Below are 21,732 nucleotides of genomic sequence, written 5' to 3' on the forward strand. Positions count from 1 at the left end.
TTGCAGGCAGATTCTTTAGCGTCTGAGCTACCAGGGAAGCCTGTAGACTACTGGAGGTTCACATAAAGGGCTTTGCCTTTCTTCTTGCTCTTTTAAAAAACTACAAAAAGACTGCTGTTCAGAAAAACTTTGCTGGCTATCTTAGTTTACCCTGTCATGCTCAGAAGAAACATTTTTTTCTAATTCTTTACATTTGCCTGTGAGTTCTTTTCCATTTGCTCTTATCTCCACATGACCCCAACTTCAGTTTTCAGCCTTTCTCCTTGTTGTTGTTGTTCAGTCACTCAGTTGTGTACAACTCTTTATGAACCCCCAGACTACAGCATGCTAGGCTTCTCTGTCTTCCACTAATTCCCAAAGTTTGCTCAAATTCATGTCCATTGAGCTCATGATGCTGTCTAACCATCTCACCCTCTGCTGCCTTCTTTTCCTGTTGCCTTCAATCTTTCCCAGCATTAGGGTCTTTTCCAGTGAGTTGGCTCTTTGCATTAGGTGGCCATCAATCCTTCCAATGAATATTCAAGGTTGATTTCATTTAAGATTGACTGGTTTAATCTCCCTGCAGTCCAGGGGACTCTCAAGAGTCTTCTTCAGCACCACAATTCAAAGGCATCAATTCTTTGGTGCTCAGCCTTCATTATGGTCCAACGCTCACATCCATACATAATTACTGGAAAAACCATAGCTTTGACTAGACAGACCTTTGTCAGCAAAGTGAAGCCTTTGCTTTTTAAAACACTGTCTAGGTTTGTCATAGCTTTCCTTCCAAGGAGCAAGCATCTTTTAATTTCATGGCTACAGTCACCAACCACACTGATTTTGGAGCCCAAGAAAATGAAATCTGTCACTGCTTTCACTTTTTTTGCTTCTATTTACCATGAAGTGATAGGACCAGATGCCATGATCTTAGTTTTTTGAATGTTGAGTTTTAAGCCAGCTTTTTCACTCTCCTCTTTCACCCTCATCAAGAGGCTCTTTGGTTCCTCTTCACTCTCTGCCATTAGAGTGGTATCATCTGCACATCTGAAGTTGTTGATATTTCTCCCAGCAATTTTGATTCCAGCCTGTGATTCACCTAGCCTGGCATTTCACATGATGTACTCTGCGTATAAGTTAAATAAGAAGCATAACAGTATAAAGCCTTGTTGTACTCCTTTCCCAATTTTTAACCAATCAGTTGTTCCATATAACATTCTAACTATTGCTTCTTGACCCACATAGAAGTTTCTCAGGAGGTAGGTAAGGTGATCTGGTATTCCCATATCTTTCAGAATTTTCCACAAAGTGTTGTGATCCACACAATCAAAGGCTTTATCAATGAAACAGAAGTAGATGTTTTTCTGGAATTCCCTTGCTTCCTCTATGTTCCAGTGACCAATTTCTCCTCGACTTTTATCTAATCCATTCCCCAGTCCCTATCTTTCCTTTTGTGTTTGTGCCTGATGAATCACATCTTTACTTGCAACAAATAAAGTAAGCTGCTTTTCATTTGCAACAGCCTTTCCTGTTCAGAGTTTGTATTAACAGAAATTTCTCAGAGGCCCTATAGTAGTCCTTATCTACATATTTCTCAAAACCGAAAACACAGTCCCATTGTGTATCAGCAATACTTTAGTCCTTTTGCTATTAACCTTGGTGACACTGTTACTATCTATCACACCATGCATCCTTCACCTATTTTCAGGTTTTCTTTATCAGTTTATGAACAGAAATGGATTTTTTGCTTCTTGCATTTGTATTTTTTTCACTGTCTTTTTTTAAACTGTTAGAAATTCTGTGGCATAATTGTGTTTATCTCAGTAATGAGTCAGATGAAAGCCATTTCTTCACAAAAGTACTTTAAAATCTTGGTGTATAATGTCTTCAGTTCAGGCTGTGGAGACACGAGGAAATATACCTAACACTACATCCTGTCTGGCGTCTTGTCTCTTTTCACAAAAGGTACTACATTTATTGAACTCTTAAATTTGAGGCATTCACTTTAAACAGCAGCAGGCTGCCAACAAAACTTGATCAACTAAACACTGTGAATGAGCCCTGAATGCTATCTTATTGGATTAAGGCTTGAGACTGTTCCATCTGTGCAGCCTCTTAAATCAATTTCAGGCACATGGATACTATATGTGTTAATTTGTAATGACTTCTCCAAACCAAAATAATTTACTATGGGAAGTGAAAATTGAAGAAGCTATAACTAACACTTCTAGTGTGCTTCCTGTGTGCCAGGACCAGTTCTATATACTTTAAGTATGTTAACTTATCTGAGCCTCATAGCAGCCCTGTAGGCAGGGACTGGTGATGGACAGAGTTGGTGATGGACAGGGAAGCCTGGCGTGCTGCAGTCCATCAGGTCACAAAGAGTCAGACATGACTAAGCAACTGAACTGCACTGAACAGAACTGAAGGCAAGGATTATTACTATCTCCATTTTGATATGAGGAAACTGAGATGAGTAAACTGAGGCACAGAGAGATAGTATAACCTACCTCAGGTCGCACAGCTAGAAAACAGAAGAATAGGGATTTAACTCCAGACACTTTGATCCCAGGATCCATGCTCATAACCACTACAACAAACTGCCTCTCAAATCTTCTCATCCGCATTCATTTTTTAAAAATATGTATTTTGGGCTGTGTTGAGTCTTAGTTGCAGTGCACAGGAACTTTCACGGCAGCAGTGCAGGATTCTCTCTAGTTGTGGCACACAGAGCACACGGGCTCAGCAGTTCCAATGTGCAGGCTCAGTAGCTATGGTGCACAGGCTTAGTTGCTCCATGGCCTGTGGGACCTTAGTTCCCCAACCAGAGATCGAATCCACATCCCCAGTATTAGAGGACGGATTCTTAACCACTAGACCACCAGGGAAGTCCCCTCCTCTGCAGTCCTGACTTGAGATGTTTGCCAATCACATGTAATTCTCCAGGTTCTCCTGCTGAGGTACTTTGTGACCTGGTGATGCTCTTCTTAGCAACAATAGTTCTCATTGCTGCTAAGTTATAGCTATCATTTACAGGGAGATGACTTATGTGCCAGACATTATGCTAGGTGCTTTTACATTTATTTAATCTCATTTAAAAGATGCTTGCTCCTTGGAAGAAAAGCTATCACAAACCTAGACAGCATATTAGAAAGCAGAGACATTACTTTGCCGACAAAGGTCCATCTAGCCAAAGCTATGGTTTTTCCAGTAGTCATGTATGGATGTGAGAGTTGGAGTATAAAGAAAGCTGAGGGCTGAAGAATTTATGCTTTTGAACTGTGGTGTTGGAGAAGACTCTTGAGAGTCCCTTGGACTGCAAGCAGATCAAACCAGTTCATCCTAAAGGAGATCAGTCCTGGGTGTTCATTGGAAGGACTGATGCTAAAGCTGAAACTCCAATACTTTGGCCACCTGATGTGAAGAACTGACTCATTTGAAGAGACCCTGATGCTGGGAAAGATTGAGGGCAGGAGGAGAAGGGGACGACACAGGATGAGATGGTTGGATGGCATCACCGACTCAATGGACATGAGTTTGAGTAAGCTCTGGGAGTTGGTGATGGACAGGGAGGCGTGGTGTGCTGCAGTCCATGGGGTTGCAAAGAGTCGGACATGACTGAGCAACTGAACTGAATCTCACTTAATCTTTTCAACAATACTAAGACTTGACTATTATTATCTCCAGTCTTCAGATAACCAAAGGGAAGCCAACTGAAATTTAAAAACTTGCACTATCTCAAATAACTAGTAAGTGGAAGCTCCAGAATCACTCCAAAGCCTGTGCTCTTACCCAGTTAACAATATGACCTCCATCCCTTCACTCATTTCAACCCAACCAGCTCTGGGAAAGCAGTTCCTACCCACTCTTCAACTTACTCCTCTGTTCCTCCAGCAGGGGTGCCTGACAAGAACCCTGCAAAACCCCTTCTCTGATTACAAGCAGAGTTTCCTAGACCCAGATTTCAGTCCTGGCTCTGATGCTTGGCAGGGCACTAAGGAAATCACTTAACTACTTTGAGTCTCTATGTCCTTTTCTGCAAGACTCAGATAAATACCATTTATTTCACAGGTTCAGTGTGGTGTTTAAAAGATAATGTACATGAAGGTGTCAGTATCTTTCATCATCATACTCATGGTGAGATTTTTCAGGACCAAAACAATGTGTAATAAGATGGGCTGTCAGAGCTTTGGGATACTGTGAAGCACAATTATTTTCCTCTAAAGCAACTAGATCAATACTTTGGAAGGCTGTATCTTGGAGCCCAATGGAGAAACTTTCAAATTAAAGTTTTCACTCACTTTTGGATGATCTTATAAAATTCCAATGTTCATGTACAAAGCTAGGATTGCTCGTTAAACCACAATCTCAGGAAAGAGCTACACTACAGAACCATAGTTATTTAATTAATTTTTTAAAAACTACTTTTTCAAGAAAATCTAGTGAACGGTAAAAAGAGGGGGTTTTGTGATGAAGAAAAGTTCTTTACCAGAACTATCTGTAGGAAAGCAAATGACAGTGGTTATGGTTAGAAAGGCCTGCCACTACTGGAAAATATATGTCCCATAATATTAGAATAAAAATTATTATTTCTCCATCAGAAACTTACTATACATATACAGTCCAATTCACAACAAATTATAGAATCATATGTATATCCACTTAGTTTGCCAAAACACTCATAAAGTTTAATGAAGTTAACTCACAACAGGCAAGATTTATTACTAGTCATTTACTATGAATGAAGCACATAAAGACTATTTAACAACAAACATCATATATTCACCATTAGAACATGTACATTAGTTGTAAAATACTCAGTTTTCTTAACTCTTTCCTTTATGATCAAAGTAGACCAAATCCAAACCCTTTACGGTATCCATTCAGGTACACATTCTTTCTGACACTTGCTTTATTGTGAATCTGCTCTAAATCTTATGATATGTCTGGCATAATGAGGCTCATATCTAGCCAAGGAATGAGTCAAAAGTTGGTGCTTTATGGCACAACCAGATTTAATTGCCTAGACTTGGGTTAATAGAAAGGCATGAGGCCAGTACAACTTGCCAGGGGAAAAAAAAAAAGAAATATAGTAAATTTAGCACTTACTGCCTTGAGGTCTTCATTAATATGAGTATCATTCATTATAAACTCAGGATAGCCAACTTTTGCCAAAACAGCTCTTGCCTATAAAAAGGAAAAAGAAAAATGATGTCAGAATTTCAGCACTTAAGTCATTAATAATCACAAGATGTAAGAATGTAACCTTCATCTGAAAACTCTATTTACTGAATATCTACTATATGTAATCAACTGTGAAGGACAAAAAAATTTAAAAAAAATCTAAGTCCCTTCCCTCAATACGTTAAAAGTATAGTGAATGTAGCAAAGAACTATATAATTCAACATAAAGGTTTAGATATAGACAATATTATCTATAAATAGATAACTATTTATAGACAATATTATTATTGAAGTCCAGAGCAGATACTATTTCCTCATGGGGAAGATGCTTAATGGAGAAGGGGAACAAACTGAGTCTCAGAGAATGGCTGGGATTCAAAATGTAGAACTAAGAGGAAGGAATTCCAGGAGAGAAAACAGCAGGGGCAAAGTCAAGGAGATAAAAAACAAAGCGTACACCAGAGAGATGGTGAGTGGTTGCACGGAGCTGGACAGAAAGCACAAATGGTGGGCAGAAAACAATGCAGGAAAATCAACTTCGGCCTGTTCCCAGGGTTTCCCGAATGCCATGCTGAGAAGTCTGTGTCTGATTTTACAGACAAGAGAGAACAAAGTATTTTTAGCAGCAATAAAATGAGTCACCCTTCAGTGAGATTATCTGTGCAATGATGGCTAGGATGATGGCTGGGAACGATGGCTAGGATGCCAGAAAAATTGGAGGGAGGGGGTCTAGACTAATTGAAGATGCATCATAACCATCCTTTTGATAGACATACCACTTATTCCCTGTTTTGCAGGATACAGGAAATGGATAAAGGAAAAAGCTGTCTCAGGTACATACAAGGAGCCTCCACAGCAGGGACGGGCAAAGTATGGCCTCTGGGCCAAATCTCTCTGCCTCCCTCCCCCTCCATCTGTTTCTATAAATCAAGTTTCACTGGCACAGAGCTACGCCCACTCATTTGCATGACTCATTTACATGGCTGCTTTTACACTATAATGGCGGAGTTGAAGAGTTGGGAGAGAAACCCTGTGGTCCACAAAGTCTCAAATATTTACTCTCTAGCCCTTTACTTTAAAGAAAAGGTTTGCCAACCCTTGCCCTCGAGAAACTGTCTCCCCTCATCCCCCCAATTCAGGGTTTCACCAAAACAAAAGAACAGCTTACTCAAAGGGTAAGTACAGTGGCGGGGCTCTGGCCAGATCCCTTTTGTCACTTCAGCACATCTCTCCCCAGGATCTATGTTCTTCTTCCTTTCTAAAGTCAAGCACCTGAGACTCTGAAGGCCCACCCAAGGGCTACTCCTTGTGAGCACTCAAGACAGCTCCTTCCTTGGGAGTTTATCTGCCTTGGGCCCCCAGCTCCACTGGCGGCCAAGCAGCCCTCAGCCAACGACTGACTATAGCAGGAATGTGAAAGTCCAGCTCCTTTGCTTCAGTTCAGGATGGAGTATAAGGTACAATTTGCATGCCAGAGTTCCCCACAGGATCAGACTATCTGAGACTTCCCCTGAAACAGGACCCGGGTCCATCTCTTACCCTTCCCAGACTGGCTTCCCTCATTCCCCTGCTGGCTGCTCCTGGGAACATTTGCTGAATAAATCATAAATCATTTGAATGTGAATCCTCATCTCCAACTCTGCCTCGAGAAGACCCGATGTAAGACACCAGGCAATCCCAAACATACTGATTTTATTCCATCAAAGCTAAAACCATTGCCCTTTGCACACTGCTCTTAGTAATGAGTCTTTTTTTCCTTCAACCCTTTCAATTTTCCTTACTCAAGAAAGAAATAGAATAAGATAGTACATTTTCTTTATCTTCCTTGAGATAATTCAAATATTAAATGTCTGAGTCTTGAAACTCCAGACTCAGAGAAGATTTTACAAGTGCCATAGGACACAGTCATAATGGGTTTTGCTATTCCAGACTCAAATACAGCACAGATCAAATTTTGTCTTCAAAGCCCTGTGAGTTACACCGAAAGCCTGATGTGACCCAGACAGGAGATAACTAGAGGTTACAGCTCTCCCTCAACACCGAACAATACAGCATATGTCTCTAGGTTACCTTCTTCCGAGACTCTTCTAATATTTCCCTCATTGTTTAATTCCTCACTGTGTTTTATCAGCTCACCACAAGTCATATATATAACTATAACAAATAAAGAGCTCCCGATAGCTTCAAAAAATAAAGGAATATACAAGCTGAGTCATCCACAATTGTTTTCTGAACATCGCTCTTTCCAGAGCATGCTGGTGAATTATGCATTGTTTTTCAAATCTCACGCTCTGTTTTTCAAATCCCCACTGCACTATAGAGCTTCACAGAATATATTACCTTCTGCACTGTATATGCAGGTCACTGAATCCTTTTTTATTATTTAGCAATACCATGATTTGAAGAGAGCCAGAACAGAGGTATAAAAAATCTCTATTCATCTGCTAAGAACAGAAAGATAAAGTAATAATACTAATAGCAACACTGCCAACATTGGAAAAGAATATTTCTTCCCCCAAACTGTGCTGTGTTGTTATATCTCTATTCAAACTCAAGTCATCCCTGCCAGTCAGCCGTTGTCACCTCCACATCTTCCCACCCCACCCCACCCCATGCTACTCTCCCCTGAGAAGCCTCAAAACCCCATCTCCCCAGACCCCATGGGACCTGGCTCCAGGTCAGACTTTGTGAATGAAAAGCATTCACAGGAGACAGGAGGAGACACGTTATTCACTCACAGCCAGTAGCTCCGGGCAGGCAAGGCGCATCTGCAGGTAGCAGATAGAACACTTGACCAGCAGCTCCCACACACTCTCTGCAGAAGACCCCTAAGGGTATGGGCAGCAGAGACCATGGGCAGGCTCTACATTTCACTGCCCAGCCCTCCTGATGACTGCATAAGCCTCCAAATCCCTCTATTACACACCTTTCCACTTGACACACTTAGAAGGGCACCCACTCTCCAAATAAACTCTGAAAGACCCTTTAAAGGAAATAACTGATGACATCACTTTGTAATTTTTCAAGAATGGAAGAAACAAGGCACCAACAGCTTGATGGCAAAGCATTAGTGAGGCAGGCCTGAAATCAATTACTCCATGAGTTATATGGAAAAGAAGGAAAGGAAAGGGCCACAGCAAATACTGAGAGAATGGGGGGATAGATGGATAACAGACTGCACGTTATATCCTGCAAGAAACATTTCCCAGGCTATTTGTGGCTGATCAAAAACTCCAGTCTTCCATAACAAGTACATGCATTCAGTTCAGTTCAGTCACTCAGTCGTGTCCCACTCTTTGCAACCCCATGGACTGCAGCACACCACGCCTCCCTGTCCGTCTCCAACTCCCAGAGTTTACTCAAATTCATGCCCATTGAGTTGGTGATGCCATCCAACCATCGCATCCCCTTCTCCTGCCTTCAATCTTTCCCAGTATCAGGGTCTTTCAAATGAGTCAGTTCTTCACATCAGTTGGCCAAAGTATTGGAGTTTCAGCTTTGGCATCAGTCCTTCCAAAGAATATTCAGGCCTGATTTCCTTTCGGATGGATTGGTTGGATCTCCTTGCAGTCCAAGGGACTCTCAAGAGTCTTCTCCAACACCACAGTTCAAAAGCATCAATTCTTCGGCTCTCATCTTTCTTCACAGTCCAACTCTCACATCCATATACGACTACTGGAAAAACCATAGCTTTGACTAGACAGAACTTTGTTGGCAAAGTAATGTCTCTGTTTTTTAATATGCTGTCTAGGTTGCTCATAACTTTTCATCTTTCCTTGCTATTCTTTGGAACTCTGCATTCAAATGGGTATATCTTTCCTTTTCTTCTTTGCTTTTCACTTCTCTTCTCTTCATAGCTATTTATAAGTACTCCTCAGACAGCCATTTTGCTTTTTTACATTTCTTTTTCTTGGGGATGGTCTTGCTCCCTGTCTCCTCTACAATGTCACGAACCTCATTCCATAGTTCATCAGGCACTCTATCGGATCTAGTACCTTAAATCTATTTCTCTCTTCCACTATATAATCATAAGGAATTTGATTTAGGTCATACCTGAATGGTCTAGTGGTTTTCCCTACTTTCTTCAATTTAAGTCTGAATTTGGCAATAAGGAGTTCATGAGCTGAGCCACAATCAGCTCCCAGTCTTGTTTTTACTGACTGTATAGAGCTTCTCCATCTTTGGCTGCAAAGAATATAATCAATCTGATTTTGGTGTTGACCATCTGGTGATGTCCATGTATAGAGTCTTCTCTTGTGTTGTTGGAAGATGGTGTTTGGTATGACCATTGTGTTCCCTTGGCAAAACCCTATTAGCCTTTGCCCTGCTTCATTCCGTACTCCAAGGCCAAATTTGCCTGTTGCTCCAGGTGTTTCTTGACTTCCTACTTTTGCATTTCAGCCCCATATAATGAAAAGGACATCTTTTGGGGGTATTAGTTCTAGAAGGTCTTGTAGGTCTTCATAGAACCGTTCAACGTCAGCTTCTTCAGCATTACTGGTTGGGGCATAGACTTGGATTAGTGTGATATTGAATGGTTTGCCTTGGAAACGAATAGAGATCATTCTGTCGTTTTTGAGATAGCATCCAAGTACTGCATTTCAGACTCTTTTGTTGAACATGATGGCTACTCCATTTCTTCTAAGGGATTCTTGCCCACAGTAGTAGATATAATGGTCATCTGAGTTAAATTCACCCATTCCAGTCCATTTTAGTTTTCTGATTCCTAAAATGTCAACGTTCACTCTTGCCATTTCCTGTTTGACCACTTCCAATTTGCCTTGATTCATGGACCTAACATTCCAGGTTTCTATGCAATATTGCTCTTTACAGCATCAGACCTTGCTTCCATCACCAGTCACATCCACAACTAGGTGCTGTTTTTGCTTTGGCTCAGTCTCTTCATTCTTTCTGGAGTTATTTCTCCACTCTTCTCCAGTAGCATATTGGGCACCTACCAACCTGGGGAGTTCATCTTTCAGTGTCCTATCTTTTTGACTTTTCATACTGTTCATGGTGTTCTCAAGGCAAGAATACTGAAGTGGTTTGCCATTCCCTTCTCCAGTCGACCATATTTTTTCAGAACTCTCACCATGACCCATCTGTCTTGGGTGGCCCTATATGGCATGGCTCATAGTTTCATTGAGTTAGACAAGGCTGTGGTCCATGCATTCCTATCCCTTATTCACACGGACCTCTAGAAAGTGCTGCACATGACAACTGGACTGCCTTCCTTAATAAAGGAGGCTCAAATGCTCTTCACTACCTGTGTGACACTGAGCAAACTATTTAACTTTTCTGAAGCAAATACCGCCTATTAGCTATCCGATATCCACATTCCTTCTTCTTAGGGTTGACAATGGACCCAACAAAAAATAGTTGCATCACCCAGCTTCCTTTGCAGTTAAGGGTGGCTACGGGATGAGATTTTTGCCAATGACATATAACTAAAGGTCCTTGTTGCACTGCCAGGAATCTGTTTTAAAAGATGAAGACTCACCCGGCATGTGCTCTTTGCCTACCGTCCAGAGTTTTTCAACCTTAGCACTATTGACATTTCAGGCCAGATTATTTTTGTTGTGAGCTGTCTTGCGGGTTGTAGGATGTTTAGAAGCATCTTTGGCTTCTACATACTAGATGTCAGTAGCAACATGCCTCACAAGTCATGACAACCAAAGATGTCTTCAGACATTGTCAAATGTCCCCTAGGGGCAAAACTGCCCACTTGGTAAGAACCGCTGCTTTAGCCATATCTCTTCTTCCTTTTCACAGTGCTGATGCAATGGCAGAGATAAGGCAGCCATCTTGTAATCACAGGGCAACAAACATGAAGAATAAGTCTACATGCTAAAAATGGTGGAGAGAGATGGCAGATGAGATCACCAAGGCTCAGGTCGCCCGGCCTGGCGGCGACACGATCTTCGGGAAGATCATTCGCAGGGAAATCCCAGCCAAAATCATTTATGAGGATGACCAGTGTCTTGCTTTCCATGACATTTCCCCTCAAGCACCAACACATTTTCTGGTGATACCCAAGAAATATATATCTCAGATTTCTGCAGCAGAAGATGATGATGAAAGTCTTCTTGGGCATTTGATGATTGTTGGCAAGAAATGTGCTGCTGATCTGGGCCTGAAGAAGGGCTATCGAATGGTGGTGAATGAAGGTTCAGATGGGGGCCAGTCTGTCTATCATGTTCATCTCCATGTTCTTGGAGGTCGGCAGATGAACTGGCCTCCTGGTTAAATGTGCTATAGGGATAATTTTGCCTTTTCTATGATCAGGTTTGCAAGTTCCAATATGCTAAACAAGTTGTTTTTTTTTTTTTTTGCCTGTGTATGGAGGTATTGCAAAAATAATTTAAAAAACCCATACGTAATAAAAGACATTGTTGCATGGCCTGAAAAAAATAAATAAAAATAAAAAAAATAAAAATGGTGGAATGAAGAGTTGGTGCCATCTGGAGTCCACCATATCAGACATGAGGAAAATAAACTCCTAGTTATATGAGGCATTATATATCATGTTTTATATTGGCTGTAGCTCAGTGTAATACTAACATGGTGTCCTTTTCATAAGACATAGCCTGAGGAAAAAAATAGCACCTATACTTCATTTGGTTATCTGCAAGAATTCACGATGACATTTCATACAAACCACATTTTTTTGCCTTGGTCCAGAGTACATGATGAATAAATTTTGGCTGTAGTTTATACAGAGAAAGTAGACACACAATGTCTTCCAAGGATCTGGAGTAACGCTGTTATGTACCTGTCTGGAGGGTCTTTCAAGGGAACCCAGGCCAGGTTAAATCCTTAACTAAATAAATACCTTGATTACCAGGGGTAATAATGTCACTCTTTTTAGTTGTAGGTCAAGTTTTAGGGACCCACACAACATAGTAAGAGAGAAAGGCTGTTGAAGCAACCCTGCAATCAATGGAGACACAGATGGGCCCATGAGATTCTTGGAGCACAGTGGAAGATTTCTTGAGCAAAGCCAGATTCTAAGCATGAGCCAGGAGAATTCAGGCTGTTTGCATTCCCCCCAAATTCTAAGGATTCTTCTGAGGGCCACTATTTGCACACCTCACAAAATGGACCTAAGAAACATTATGAATGCTAATCTTAGCAAAAATCAAAGAAAAAGTTGCCTTTAGTATTCACCATCTTGGGTTCTGTTTTCCCATCCCTTCTCTTTCCTGTATCCATTCATCCCAGTACCCAGGCCTTGTGTGTTCAGACCTTCTGCTCTCTGATCATATCCAACACTGGCCTTTCATAGCAATATTCTATGCTCCAAAGTCATCTCTCCTTTCCCAACTCATCCATCAAAACTGTTATTCCCTCAAGGCAGCTGTCACTGGGCTTCTAATTTGTAATAAAATGCGAGTGACTAACAGCAATCTAATGTATTAACTCTAGAGAAATATCTGTATTTAAAAGAGTAGTTCATTAATCAAAGTGAGAAATCAAATTAAAAGGGAGGTTTCTGTAGCTGAGAGAACCTTCTTTCTGATACTACTCAAATCAAGCTAATGGGCTATTCCATTTAATCCTCCTTGTGTTCCCCACATGGAACACAGTGCTGGGCATACAGCAAGTGACCAATGCTCAATAAATACTGATTTTTGTAATATGTAATTTAGTTGATAAACCCATTCTGATCAATGGCAGTAATTGTATCAGAAAATATAAAAGGTTATAGTTTAACACATGACCAAAAACATCATTCAATGCTGTTCCCATTAAGGCATATATTTCCATATAAAGAGATCTTACTGAAAGAGATGGAAAACGAGGGGAAAAAAGAAAGAGACTTTCTAAGAACCTAGGAAACTGTCTGGAAAATGGAGCAATGTTTTAAATCCCTGGGATAAACTCTTGATGGGAACCAAAAGTGTATCTTTTTAATATAAGCTATTTCAATCAAACAACAAATATTTATTGATAATGCCCTTGAGGCTCAGGCCTCTCCTCAGTTCTAAAGGAATATAAAAATATATAAGATGAGCCATAGCCTCACTGTATTTGTATTAAAAGATGGAAGAGGAACATTCTATGACAACTTGCCGTAATTGCTACTATGAAAAATGAGCAGTAGCTTAATTATCTGAATCTCTCTGTTTCTCAGTTTCCTCATCTGTAAAATGTGGATAAAAGTACGTCTAATACCAGTGTAGTGAAATAGAGAGTTGAAAGAAGTAGCTGGATAACAAAGGAATTGGGAAAGGATAATTTTTGATTACCTAGATCAGGGGTTAATAATCTTTTTCTGTAAAGGGCCAGATGGTAAATGTTTTCAGCTTTGCAGGCCGTATGGTCTCTGTCACAACTATTCAACTCTGCATTATACCTGGGAGAGCAGTCATGGACACCACATAAATGAATGGCTGTAGCTGTGTGCCAATAAAACTTTATTTATAGACACTACTGAAATTTGAATCTCACATCACTTTTATGTAACATGATATATGCTTTTCTTTTGACTTTAATTAATTATTTTAATTGGAGGATAATTACTTTACAATATTGTGATGGTTTTGCCATACATAGACATGAATGAGCCACAGGTGCACGTGTCCCCCCATCCTGAACCCCCCACCCACATCCCTCCCCACCCCATCCCTCTGGGTTGTCCCAAAGCACCAGCTTTAAGTGCCCTGCTTCATGCACTGAACTTGCATTGGTCATCTGTTTTACATATGGTAATATACATGTTTGAGTGCTATTCTCTCAAATCATCCCACCCTCACCTTCTCCCACAGAGTCCAAGTCTGTTCTTTACATCTGTGTTTCTTTTGCTGCTTTGCATATAGGATCACCGTCACCATCCTTCTAAATTCCACATATAAGCATTAATATACAGTATTGGTGTTTCTCTTTCTGACTTACTTCACTCTGTATAATAGGTTGACTTTTTAAAAACCATTTTAAAATGTAAAATCCTTTCTTAGCTTGGGGACCATACAAAAACAGGCAGCATGCTGAACATGGCTCAAAAGCCATAGTTTGCTGGGCTAACACAGATAATTCAATGAGGACAGACTTCATTGAGTTTCCTCAATTAATGGCATGGAGCCTAGTACACAGTAAGTGCTCAACATCACTTGCTAAAGTGATCCATGCTGAACAGGGTGGGGGGTGTGTATATGTGGGCATGGCTTAGCTATTAAGTTTTTTATTTGTTATTTTGTTCTTTGCTATTACTAGCATGTACATGCAACAAATCTTAGTTGCTTGGGAGTTTATTCTGTGCCTTAAAATTCTTAGAACTAGAACTTTAAAAATCACAGTTAATTTCTGTGAAGACAACAGTTCATGAAGATTATTACTTTGAGAGAGAGAGAGAGAGAAGCTATCATAAATGAACCCAGCAAGAGAGAAAAAAAAAAACCTACGAGGAACACTGAAAACTTAAAACACAACATGACTTAAACTCTCAAGTCACCCCTCCTTCCCAGAATTTTATACAACAGCTTGATAGTGCTACTGGGAAGAACAGAACCAAACAATCCTACTTTGACTGTGAGCTCTGAAACAATATGTAATTTTTACACAGATGACCAAACTGATTTAGAGATAGGTCACTTGACTGCTTTATCCGGAATTTTCAAAGCCACTAAGTATTAAGCTGATCAGCAGAATCAAGACAGAAAGCTCATTTGTTTCAATCCCCGCTGACTTGGCTATTTAGGAGAGTCAGGAAAATTCTCAAACATCTTGCATGTACTACATCAAAGGAATCATTTTAATCACTTAATGCAACAGCTTTGTGTTTCCTCTGTAGTTAAGTCACTTAGCATATTTTTTCCTTTTTATTAATTTAACTAACTTAAGGGGAAAAATGGAACAACTGATGATCAACTGCCCTTTTACAATTTATAGCACAACTTTCTTATGCCTGCAACGGCTTTGAAAGCTTCAGTTGGGCTTAACCATGCCAAGGTCTCATTTTCCCTGATTGAGTTCTATAATAACTATTAAACATCAATCACAATTCTGAGCTTTAAGCACTGGAAGTTCAGGAGATTGTACATGAATTACACTATCCTTCAAAACAATAGCTATTTCCATAATGCCAAACAAACGACTTACTAGTGTAGATGTCTTGGCTGAAGATATGATCCTAAGCAGAGCTAACAGTATGGACGAAAATTGGCCTGGGGAACATGTTTTAATATCCTTTGGGGCTTTCTGGATTCCACAAATAATAACAACTCAGTTATCTGACAAATCAAATTTTAGCTTCTTGATAAGAATGGCAATGATTTATTATGAGTCTTCAAAAACTTTAATTCTGCAAATTGCTTTTGGGTGGGGTTCCCAGGTTCATGCATCATGCAGAAGGGACAACAGATAAGCGCCCCGATGAATCATATGGCTTTTTAAGCTCAAGTCACAGTTCTAATTGTACAAGAGCTGGAAGACAGGAATGCTCAGATCTCGGGTCTTCCACCCTTAACTCTGCCTGAATCATGTCCCAGTATAGTGGACAATGGGCTTCTCAATCCCTGGGTTGTGAAAATCCCCTGGAGGAGGAAATGGCAACCCACTCCATTATTCTTGCCTGGAGAATTCCTTGGACAGAGGATCCTGGTGGGCTACTGTCCATAGGGCCGCAATGAGTCAGACACGACTTAGTGACTTAGGATGTAGTAGACAATCTCCCCTTCTCTCCGATATGGACAACATTCTAAGAAGGCATGTTCCCAATTACAAAGCAGCTCTATCCATCTATCCATCTTCTCCCTCGAAAATGCCTATTCCATGTGTCTTGAAGGTGGGCAGTTTTTCCATTCCAAAACAGGAAACTACTCTGGTACAGGTAAATGGTCATTTAGCCACACTGGCACTCAACTGTTTCCTGGTATCATGGTGATAGCCCTCTCCCTTGGGTGAGCCCTGTACCCAACAGAGATTTTTTTTTTTTTTAAAGAACATTTGGATTTTCTTTGTAAATAGATGAAGCAGAGAGTAGCAACTGAGTTAGGAACCCAAAACCATCCTATGATTAATCCATAAAACAGCACATCCCCCTGATGGTAGGGGCCATATACCTTAAAATAGTGGCAAAGTGTGCAAGTCACCCAGTCCTGTCCGACTCTGCAACTCCATGGACTGTAGCCTGCCAGGCTCCTCTGTCCACGAAATTCTTCAGGCAAGAATACTAGAGTAGGTTGCCATTCCCTTCTCCAGGGGATCTTCCCGACCTAGAGATTGAATCTGGGTCTCCTGCATTGCAGGAGGATTCTTTACCATCTGAGCCACCAGGGAAGCACAAAGTAGTGGCAATTCTCACGTATTCCTTTTAAAGTTGAACAGGAAAGTGGCCAGATCATAGAATTTTTTAAAAATCAATGTCTTTTTATTACCTTCAATTACATGTGGTACTGCTCACAAAGTTTTCACAAATAGAACAGCTGCTGCTGCTGCTGCTGCTAAGTCGCTTCAGTCATGTCTGACTCTGTATGACCCCAAAGACAGCAGCCCAACAGGCTCCCCCGTCCCTGGGATTCTCCAGGCAAGAATACTGGAGTGGGTTGCCATTTCCTTCTCCAAAGCTTGAAACTGAAAAGTTAAAGTGAAGTCGCTCAGTCATGTCTGACTCCTAGCGACCCCATGGACTGCAGCCCACCAGGCTCTTCCATCCATGGGATTTTCCAGGTAAGAGTACTGGAGTGGGGTGCCATTGCCTTCTATGAGAACAGCTGCTAGACCTGTTCAAATGAATAGTCTAAGCTTCAATTAAGCAAATCCATTTGTCCAGACATAGCCAAGATGATAAAAGCCTGAGGGCCAGAACAATCCTATATTATAGTTAGGTCTTTATATGGGCCAAAGTAAATAGTACTTTTCTCTGCCCCACATGAAAAGAGCTCTATGTCATGGGTCAGCAAACAAATGCCAACAGGCCAAAACAAGCCCATCACATATTTTTGTTAAAAAAAAAAAATACTGCATTTTGGAACATGGTGAAGGGATGCAGAATACACCATTGCAGTATCAAAATTACTGTGAGCTGAAGACATTTGAGAATCAACAGATACAGGAAGAGGCTTCTCTGCACTTCCCTCATCTGCCTAAAAGCAGACCTTCTGAAAGAATTCCACTGTTATAAATCCCTGATAAGGGAGGCTTCTCTTACCAGGGGGAAAGAGTGACTCCTATCACCAGAGATGAGAATTCAGCGCCAGGATAAGAAATTACATAAACAGACCTTACTAAATCAAACCTTACCTTCCACTGCTGCTGCTAAGTCACTTCAGTCGTGTCCGACTCTGTGCAACCCCACAGACAGCAGCCCACCAGGCTCCCCCGTCCCTGGGATTCTCCAGGCAAGAACACTGGAGTGGGTTGCCATTTCCTTCTCTTTACCTTCCACTAGTTTCTCTCATATATTTCTCACTCATTTCCCACCATTTATTGTTCTTGAAATCCTAACTCGCTCCCCTTTTAAGATGGCATATAAGGGCTATGTATAAAATAAATATGCTACAAGGATATACTATAGAGTACAGAGAATATAACCAATATTTTATAGTAATTATGAATGGAGTATACTCTTTATAAATTGTCAACCACTATGTTATACACCTGAAACTTATATAATATTATGAAATCAACTGTACTTAAATAAAAAATATAATAAAGCTTTTTTTAAAAATAGATGATATATAAAGCCTAAATTCTCACTGCTTCTTTGAGCTACATGTTCTGTGAGCTCCCAGATACCTACGGGAATAAATTTTGTCTTTTCTCCTGCTGGTCCATCTTTTGTCAGTTTAATTCACAGACCCTCAACTACTGAACCTCAAAGGATAGTAGTTTTTCCTCTCAAACAACAGCCACACTCATTTATTTATGGATTGTCTCTGCCCACTTTCATGCTCAGGCTGCAGAGTTGAGTTGTTGCAAAAGAGACCATAAGGCCCCCAAAGCCTAAAATATTTACTATCTGGCTCTTTGCAGAAAAATTATGCCAACACCTCTTTTACATAAGAAATTTCCAAATTTTTCAAAACTAACAGTAAAGATAGCAAGGGAAAAACAGGGACAAAGTTGACAGTTTCATCAAGATATAAATGTGATTAAACTTATAATAATGCTTCATGCTTTCTTAAGGTAAATACCTGAATTCTAAAAGAGAGTCAGCATACAAATATTAACCAGAAATGGGAATACAATGGAAAAACCAATGTACTTTTTGAGGAAAAGGAAAAAATGTACATAAATTCCTAAAAACCATTTTCAAATGTCAAGATTCAAAGTGTTCAGAAACGCACATTGAATACCTAGTCCCTAACACCTAATGTTTCTCAGATAAATTTAATCAGCTACTTAATCCTCCTGCAATTGTTAAATTACTTAAACCGGAGGCAAGTTGGAGATCAGGTTAAACAACACACTCTACTCTCTCATCAACAGTCCAACTGACCGGGAATTGTCTTCATTTTTTCTACTGAGGTTTACCTCTGATGTAAACAATACTTTATTAGCCTGAAAAAACTTCAAACTACCTTCCTCATAACTCAGGGGAGAGATAATAAGATACTTCCTGAATTATTAAATTAGGTAAATATACTCTGTCATACAGTTTTTCTTTAAGATGGATGACACAGAGTCAATGTTCAAGTAATGCTTGTTCCTTTGACTCTAGAGTCCTGTGGTTCAGAGCTTCTCAAACCTCCATCCTTGAACCATTAGCATCACTTGGGAGCTTGCTAAAATGCAAATTTCTGGACCTACCTTGGACCTACTAAGTCAGAATGTCTCTGGATTGCAATCCAGGAATATGCACTGTAACAAACCTTACCTTAAGGCAGAGTTTCTCAACCTTGGCACAAATGAATTTTGGCCAGATTAGTCTCATTTGGGAACTAATGAGATTAGTCTCATTTGGGAACCAAGGAAACATCACATGCAAAGATGGGCACAATAAAGGACAGAAATGGTATGGACCTAACAGAAGCAGAAGATATTAAGAAGAGGTGGCAAGAATACAGAAGAATTATACAAAAAAGATCATCATGACCCAGATAACCACAATGGTGTGATCACTCATCTAGAGCCAGACATCCTGGAATGTGAAGTCAAGTGGGCCTTAGGAAGCATCACTACAAACAAAGCTAGTGGAGGTGATGGGAATTCCAGTTGAGCTTTTTCAAATCCTAAAAGATGATGCTATGAAAGTGCTACATTCAATATGCCAGCAAATTTGGAAAACTCAGCAGTGGCCACAGGACTGGAAAAGGTCAGTTTTCATTCCAATCCCAAGGAAAGGCAATGCCAAAGAATGTTCAAACTACTGCACAATTGCACTCATCTCACATGCTAGCAAAGTAATGCTCAAAATTCTCCAAGGCAGGCTTCAACAGTACATGAACCATGAACTTCCAGATGTTCAAACTGGTTTTAGAAAAGGCAGAGGAACCAGAAATCAAATTGCCAACATCTGTTGGATCATCAAAACAGCAACAGAAAAACATCTACTTCTGCTTTATTGACTACGCCAAAGCCTTTGACTCTGTGGATCACAACAAACTGGGGAAAATTCTGAAAGAGATGGGAATACCAGACCACCTGACCTACCTCTTGAGAAATCTGTATGCAGGTCAGGAAGCAACAGTTAGAACTGGACATGGAACAACAGACTGGTTCCAATAGGAAAAGGAGTATGTCAAGGCTGTATATTGTCACCCTGCTTATTTAACTTATATGCAGAGTACATCATGAGAACTGCTGGGCTGGATGAAGCACAAGCTGGAATCAAGATTGCCAGGAGAAATAGCAATAACCTCAGATACGCAGATGACACCACCCTTGTGACAAAAAGTAAAGAAGAACTAAAGAGCCTCTTGATGAAAGTGAAGAGGAGAGTGAAAAAGCTGGCTTAAAGCTCAACATGAAGAAAACTAAGATCATGGCATCTGGTCCCATCACTTCATGGGAAATAGATGGGCAACAATGGAAACAGTGGCAGACTTTATTTTAGGGGGCTCCAAAATCACTGCAGATGGTGAGTGCAGCCATGAAATTAAAAGACGCTTACTCTTTGGAAGAAAAGTTATGACCAACCTAGACAGCATGTTAAAAAACAGAGACATTACTTTGCCAACAAATGTTTGTCTAGTCAAAGTTATGGTTTTTCCAGTAGTCATGTATGGATGTGAGAGGTAAATTATAAAGAAAGCTGAGCCCTGAAGAACGGATACTTTTGAACTGTGGTGTTGGAGAAGACTCTTGAGAGTCCCTTGGACTGCAAGAAGATCCAACCAGTCCATCCTAAAGGAAATCAGGCCTGAATATTCATTGGAAGGACTGAAGTTGAAGCTGAAACTCCAATACTTTGGCCACCTGATGCAAAGAGCTGACTCACTGGAAAAGACCCTGATGCTGGGAAAGATTGAGGGCAGGAGGAGAAAGGGACGACAGAGGATGAAATGGCTGGATGGCATCACTGACTCAATGGACATGGGTTTGGGTGGATTCCAGGAGTTGGTAGTGGACAGGGAGGCCTGGCGTGTTGTGGTTCATGGGGTCGCAAAGAATCAGACACGACTGAGCAACTGAACTGAACTGAACTGAGTGAGTGAGTAAGAAGGAAAAGGCACTGGGACTGGGGAGACTGGGAGACTGAACTGAACTGAATCTCATTTGTGGGGGTCTGTCTTGTGCATTGTGGAATGTTGAGCAACATCCTTGACCTCTATCCACTGGATGCCAGTTGACTCTTCCCCCTTACCAGTTGTGACCAAAAAAGTCTCCAGATCTTGCCAAATATCCCCTGGGGGTACAATAGCACCTTGGGTTAAGAATCATTGCTGTAGATGATTCTCATGCAAGCTCAGATGTGAGACACAATCTGATCTAGACTGTGGTACCTATCAAGGCATCTGGACCCACTTGGGAGAACTCCTGATATCATATTATCCATTTACAAGAAGGGAGTTCATCCATTCCTTCAATAGTCCTTGCTTGCTAGCTCAGTCACTTCAGTCGTGTCCAACTCTTTGCGATCCCATGGACTGTAGTCAGCCAGGCTCCTCTGTCCATGGGATTATCCAGGCAAAATACTGGAGTGGGTTGCCATTTCCTTATCCCGGGGATCTTCCCAACCCTGGGATCAAACCTGTGTCTCCTGCATCTCCTGAATTGCGGAGGATTCTTTACCCATTGAGCCACCTTAATGCTTACAAAGAGCGGTGCTAGGCCCCACTGCAGAGCCGGTGCACCCCTTCCCGCAAAGGCGAGGGGGTTCTGCCCATATGCTCTGGCAGTCACCACAGTGGCCACTGAGCACTTGGGAGGGGCAGCAGCTGGGGGCTCCAGTACCCCAAGGCTCCTCAGTATTCCTTAGGCACTTTATTCATGGTCACCACTATCACACCATTAAGAGCACTTTATGGAGAAAACACCATGATCTTGTCTCCCATCAATTTTTTAATGTGCCTCAGGCAATTGCAGTTCATCCTGATGTCTGGTCAATGTCACCTAAATCCCAGGATGACAGAGGCGAAGAATTAACAACTGGAAAGTGCTCTGCAACTGTAAGTCATGATAGAAATACAC

The 21,732-nt window shown here is 40.9% G+C and overlaps 1 protein-coding gene and 1 pseudogene across 8 annotated transcripts in view; one reads left to right on the forward strand and one right to left on the reverse strand.

The window, feature by feature from the left end:
* The window catches only part of PHEX (phosphate regulating endopeptidase X-linked), a 245,020-nt gene that overhangs the window by 101,750 nt on the left and 121,538 nt on the right, over window positions 1-21,732 (reverse strand). For all 8 annotated transcript variants that reach the window (XR_011565209.1, XR_011565208.1, XR_011565207.1 and 5 more), the window contains one exon: window positions 5,086-5,163. Coding sequence is in view for 1 of the 8 variants with exons in the window: in XM_070783865.1 (XP_070639966.1) it covers window positions 5,086-5,163 (78 nt within the window). In the remaining 7 variants the exon portion in view is untranslated. The remainder of the gene's footprint in view (window positions 1-5,085; window positions 5,164-21,732) is intronic.
* Window positions 11,027-11,559, forward strand: LOC109555494 (adenosine 5'-monophosphoramidase HINT1 pseudogene; annotated as a pseudogene).

The sequence above is a fragment of the Bos indicus genome, chromosome X (genome assembly GCF_029378745.1).
Source record: "Bos indicus isolate NIAB-ARS_2022 breed Sahiwal x Tharparkar chromosome X, NIAB-ARS_B.indTharparkar_mat_pri_1.0, whole genome shotgun sequence".
NCBI lineage: Eukaryota > Metazoa > Chordata > Mammalia > Artiodactyla > Bovidae > Bos > Bos indicus.